Raw genomic sequence first — 6,000 nt, forward strand, 5'->3', positions numbered from 1 at the left:
AGGGAAGGGAAGAAAAGACCACAGAAAAACCAGTTTCCACATAAAACCTGTGCATTGGTTAATGGTAGTGAGTCATCCTGGTGGGCCTGCGCATCACTGCCAGCTTTCCAACATGAAAAAGCTAAATTGTAACTCTATCACTAAGTGATAAATTATCATCACATACTATTTCACCCCTAAGTATATCTGCCTGTCTCCTACTTAGTCATCTCTTAACATTCAACAACTGAAATTGTTTACTGCTCAGTGATCTATTAATCATTCCAGAGTTTTCAAAAAATCTGAGCTAGAGACAGCCACACAGCAGTTGTGTTCATCGTATAAACAAACCAGAGCTGCAGATTTGTCCCTGGCCAAATAGTCTACGAGACACCTATTCAGCTGCTTCTTTGGAATAACTACATAGAGTTATTCACCAGGCCATTCTCAACAAAACCAAGAGTTATACTAGACAAAGGAAATAAATATGTAATTACAAAGCAACAGGAATTAACATCCAAATTTAAACTACGCTAAGATTCTCAAACACTTGCCCTACAAAGAAAACACATTAATATCATACTACTTAAAGTGAACAGTAACTTCTTTTTTATATAGAAAGCTGGAATTAATGGATTTTATTTTTTTAATTTTTATTTTTTGTTGTTATGTTAGTCACCATACAGTACATCATTAGTTTTTGATGTAGTGTTCCATGATTCATTGTTTGCGTATAACACCCAGTGCTCCATGCAATACGTGCCCTCCTGAATACCCATCAGCAGGCTAACCCATCCCCCCACCCAACAGTAACTTTAAAAGAACAAATTTTTGCCCTCTGCTCTGAAGGAATGCTTCCACCCAATCAAAGTCTATTTCAAAGTCTACGCAGGACACATCTCCAGTTGAGGGGGGAAAAATGAAATAAAATATGATATATCCACTTATTATGAAGAAAGCTGTAGAAAAAAGGGAGAAAAATCTTAAAACTGGGAGAGTAAATTTCAAAATATTGGTGTTAGGAATTTTTTTTTTTTAGTAATAATTAAGTCACGTCTTAACTAGTCATAACCACTGAAAGCAAATGTGACAATATAACAAATTATTTTAAGGCACAGCTATATCAATTAAAATGTTTTGAGTGGTGACTTGTGTATAAGAACATGGTTGATTCTGATAAGCAAAATCCCCAAAGAATTCAAATCAGTTAATGCCATTAAGGAAACAAATAGGATCAAGAAAGAAAAGAGATTAGAAAAAACCACTGGAAATAGTATTCAATATTAACCTACTGAATTTTATTTTAGCTAACATCTGCAAAAATAAGAATGCCTTTAAGAATAAAAAACTACCAAAAGTGTATAGACTGACAACTTGAAAAATGCCTTCCATACTGACAGCAGTATTTTCCAAACCATTCTGAAAATACAAATATTCACAAAATTCAACATAGATCATTTGAAGATTTACAGGATGTAAAGCAGGTGAATGAAAGCATCATGAGCTTCTACCTTAGAAAAATGCAAAATTGCATATATTGGGATTTCATCTTTCAGTAGCCTTCATATTTGTCAAAATGCAATTATTAAAAGAAATTCTTAGTTCATAATTAAGGCTCACATGTGCAAATACATATTTGTTCTATTATATCTACATTTGTAAAATTTCACAAACAGTACTATTAATTGCACCATCAATGCTACATATTAACGTTTTCCTCCTCTTCCTTAGTAAAAAGGTTTAACTTAATTACCATCTGAAAGTTTATATTGTAACTCGCTACCTAGTTACAACAGAAGAGTCAACTATTGCTGAGTCCATTTTTTAAAGAGGGTTTACAACAGAAACCTCCAATGCCAGGACCATAATTAATACTAGAGGAAAAAATACGTTAGAAAAATTGACACTGAAAAATAGAGAGGGACACTTTTCAGTCATTTTAACATACAAAGGCTTATGTGGTTGAACTGGAAAACCCTGTATTTAATGAAAAATAATTCTTCAAACAAGATTTGCATTTTTTCCTAGTAAAACTTCTATTTCCTCTCCTACCCCTCCCCCCAAAAAAGTCGGAATAGGAAAAAATAGTCACTTTTAATACTAACAAAATGGAAAAGAACCAAATGACAAGGTTAACTAGAGCTGAGACACAAGATCAGCACCACTATTCTCTATAGTTACACAATTTTTCAACCCACATTTTTCACCGAATCCACATCCCACTCTACATCGTGCTTTACATATCCTCCCCCCCCCCAACCCGCTCCATTTATGACGGCGATCATCTTCCCAGCAGGTATGTGAACTCAACACCATTTCCAGCAGACAAGCCACTGGAAATGTCTCAGAAGTGACTGGGTCAGGGAATTAGGAAATGATCGAGAAAGTGAGAAGTAAAACAAATATAAGTTTTAGGAAAGGGAGGACGGAGGGTGTCCTACAGCGGGGTATAGGGTGCGGGTAAGGGGTGGGGAGGTGGGAGGAGCCCTGGGTCGAGAGCAAAGGGTCTCGAAAGAGTCAGTGGCAAGCTCCACAAGGAGAGGTGTAAAGGAAAAAAATTAGGCAGTTTTTAGCCCGAAGAAGGGGACTGCCTGGTCGACGGCGGGAGGCGGGGCGCTCAGGAGGCCGGGGCCGGGGCGCAGGAACTCACCACCTGGTAGCGGCCAGTCCCTGGCTGGTGGTGATCCATCCTGCCCAGCTCGGGATCCGGCTTCCGAGCGGGCGAGTCGTCTCGGTGCTCGACCCCCTCGTCCACCCCCGTCGCCGACGTCGTTGCTGCCGCAGCGCCCCTTCCGCCTCTGTTTCTGCCGCCGCGGTCGCCCGGCCGGGCCGCTTCACTTCCTGTCGCTCCCGCAGCAGCCGCGGAATCCTCCGCGTCGGCCACCGCGCAGTGAAGCCCCAGGACGCACGCGCGCTACTGAGCATGCTCGGAATGGTTGCGCATGCTCGTTGGGTCCTCAGGCGTCCCATTCGCGTCGCAAGAAAGGGAGGTTGGGCTGGGTGGGAGGAGATGGAAAAGTAAGAGAAGTCCGGGAACATGTCTAGGTTGTCGGGGGTGGGCGGTGGCAAAGGGAACGGAAAAAAAATATCACCGTCCTTGATAGGTCTTTTCTATTGGACGAGTTTCGCGCAAGCACAGGCGGGTACGCAGTCACACCACGCGGAGACCAGAGTGGCGAGAAAGGGAACGCATACCTAGAACACCTGAGGTCGGGTCACCACCCATTTACTCAACACGTCCTCTTATTAGTCACCCAGCATAGGACAATGCAGGGAGATCCGTCTCTAGGACGTTCCTATAACGCGCATTCAAAATCACTAGTGAGGTAAGGGATATCTTTTTAAATATTGTTTTGTCCCCCTCTTGGTAGTATGAGATTTAAGAATCTAACAGGGGGGCACCTGGGTGGCTCAGTTGGTTAAGCGATTGCCTTGACTCGGGTCATGATCCCGGAGTCCTGGGATTGAGTCCCGCATCGGGCTCCCAGCTCAGCGGGGAGCCTGCTTCTCCCTCTGACCCTATCCCCTCATGCTGTTTCTCTCTCTCTCAAATAAATAAATAAATAAAATCTTTAAAAAAAAATAAAAATTAAAAAATAAGAATCTAACAGGGACTCTTCAACCATACTCTTAATATTTCGCCAAGGAAGGAGGCCTCTAGAGAGCCCTAGGTTACTGGAAGGATACAAGAATATAATGAAATATGGTAGGACTGTTTTGTCATCATACTCAAATAATTCCGAAGGATTTAACAGTAAGGAATCACTTTGTGTACTAAGTGTCTGGTTAACCACACGTGTGTGAGTATCTCCAAAGGCCACAAAGAATGTTTTTCTAGGGAGTAGAAGAGTTTGATGGGACAAAATAAAGTACCTTTTAACCCAAAGACCTGCTTTCTATGCCCTGAAAACTATGATCCCACATAATCTGGCCCAACTATCTCTTTTACTTTACTTCCTTCCTGAATCTCCAAAGGACATTCCTGGAATGAAAAAGGCCACTGAATGAGCCTGATCAGCTAGTTAAAATAGCAAAAATACAATAAAGACAGAAATTCATTGAGAGATCATCACCAAAAAAATTTAAGCCTTCTTGGCAATTTTATTCAAAGCATTGACTAGTTCTTCCTATTTTTACCATCCTGACACATCTAGTGGTAGAGAGCATGAATAGGCTAACAATAAAAAGAGACAATAATATCATACTTAAATATCTTTAAACTTGTTTTCTTTTGATCTAAGTTCATATATTTTAGATTCGAAGACGATGAAATAGGACATTTTATTGTATTATTGTACAAGAGGTCACCCTCACAATTTCACCCCAAATGGTATCATCTTTCATGGTCAAAACAACACAAAGTATCAGCAAAATGAAATTAGATTCCTACATCACTTACGGCCTATACTACTCCTTTAGAACTTAATTTTATTTGTGCTTGTGTTTTCATTAACCATTTATATGTCCATTTGTTGTTTCTCAAATACACTACTGCTCAGGGCAGAGGCCATTTTTTACACCTAACACACCCAGATCAATACTGAGACCTGAGAACATAATGGTAAAACCTTAAAGACCTGACCAAAAGTAGACATCCTGAATCCTGTTAGGGTGACAGATTCTTTCAATTTTACCCTCCTCCCAAGTTCTGTGAACATTTTGCTAATCTAGAGAGCAAATGACAAAATTCAATGGGAGAGCACTTTTTCAGTGAAGAAGAGGAAGAGAAAGAGGGGAAGGAAGTAGAATAGTAATTAATGGATATTGAATCCTTCCCAAGCCAGGGGCTGCCTATATCATTTTATCCTCACATTATCTCCTTGCTGTAGGCACGACTATAATCCCTGTTTAACAAATCAGTAAGTAAGGCATCAAGAGGTTCAGGAACTTGTCCAAAGCCAAATCACTAGCAAGTGGTCACACACTCGAGTCTCCTCTATATTAAGCACTATGTTATAATATACCCTAAAAAAAAAAAAAAAAAAAAGCATCACAAAGAGCCAATCTGACTTCGTTCAGTCTACCTTCTTGATCTATATGAAATAAATGATTCTTTCTCATTATCCCCAAAAGAGCCACACTGAGCTCCTTTTGCCCATTTTACAACTAAGCCAGTGTGACCTGTAGTAGGCCATCACAAAGGAGGCCCTGAGTTGTCCCACTAAGAGCAATGTATTTGGGGTGAAATGGGAATAACAATATTCTTATCCTTTTAGGGGCCTTAAGCAACATCCGATATATTCAACCCCTAAACATACTGGAAGTGGTGACAACTCTAGTTATCTAAGAAATGGGTGGTAGTGTACCTCTAGAAACTACTTCAAGTGCAATTTTAGAATTTTAATGCATTTCACTAACACCTCTTGTTCTGGCCTAATCAATTTTAATCTCCAAATACACAGCCACCCATAATTTCCCGAGTGCCACGTTGCAGTACTGGGGCAGCCATGGAGATAAACCACCTGGATTCCCCATCCAGAAAACACTCTGACCAGGTGCAAGGAGTGTGATTAACCAACAACCTCCAGCTGTTAGCTATGTCGGGGTTTCCTTGAGTTTTCAACCTGAGGTCGTGTTATTTTCAGCGTGGCATCTGGTCATTGACTGGTGGTGGTACAGGTTCCTCCACTTTTGCCTGACACTGACCCTTTTAAGGGGCAATCTTTGCTTCAGAACTCCCTGCTAAACTGGCAGAACCTTCGCTAGCTCTGCAATATGTTGTAATGAGTCTCCCTGCCCGATCTTTTTTCCTTTCACAGATGTTAACTCCCTAATAAATCTCTTGCACTCATAACTTCATAGCAGCATCTGCTTTCTGGAGAACCCAAACTAGACAAGTGCCAAAATGTAAAGTGATGAAACACTGTTCATATCAAAATTGTGTGAAATGACTACAAAGGTCCTTTCACATAATTGATGTTTCACCTCCAGAATAACCCCCAGTACCCTCCATTGTTCCCATTTTCTCATGTGGACATAATGTCTTCCCACTCAGAATGACTTTGATGTTCTGTAGAGTGA

At 40.8% G+C, this 6,000-nt stretch overlaps 1 protein-coding gene across 1 annotated transcript in view; it reads right to left on the reverse strand.

The window, feature by feature from the left end:
• Nucleotides 1-2,949, reverse strand: part of NDFIP2 (Nedd4 family interacting protein 2) — a 67,600-nt gene extending 64,651 nt beyond the window's left edge. Inside the window, 2 exon segments of the mRNA XM_035003199.1 lie at nucleotides 2,630-2,880; nucleotides 2,883-2,949. Of these exon segments, the coding sequence (XP_034859090.1) occupies nucleotides 2,630-2,880; nucleotides 2,883-2,949 (318 nt within the window).
• Between the last annotated feature and the right edge of the window lie 3,051 nt (nucleotides 2,950-6,000).

Source organism: Mirounga leonina, unplaced genomic scaffold (assembly GCF_011800145.1).
Source record: "Mirounga leonina isolate KUSES-001 unplaced genomic scaffold, KU_Mleo_1.0 Mir_127, whole genome shotgun sequence".
In the NCBI taxonomy this organism is placed as follows: domain Eukaryota; kingdom Metazoa; phylum Chordata; class Mammalia; order Carnivora; family Phocidae; genus Mirounga; species Mirounga leonina.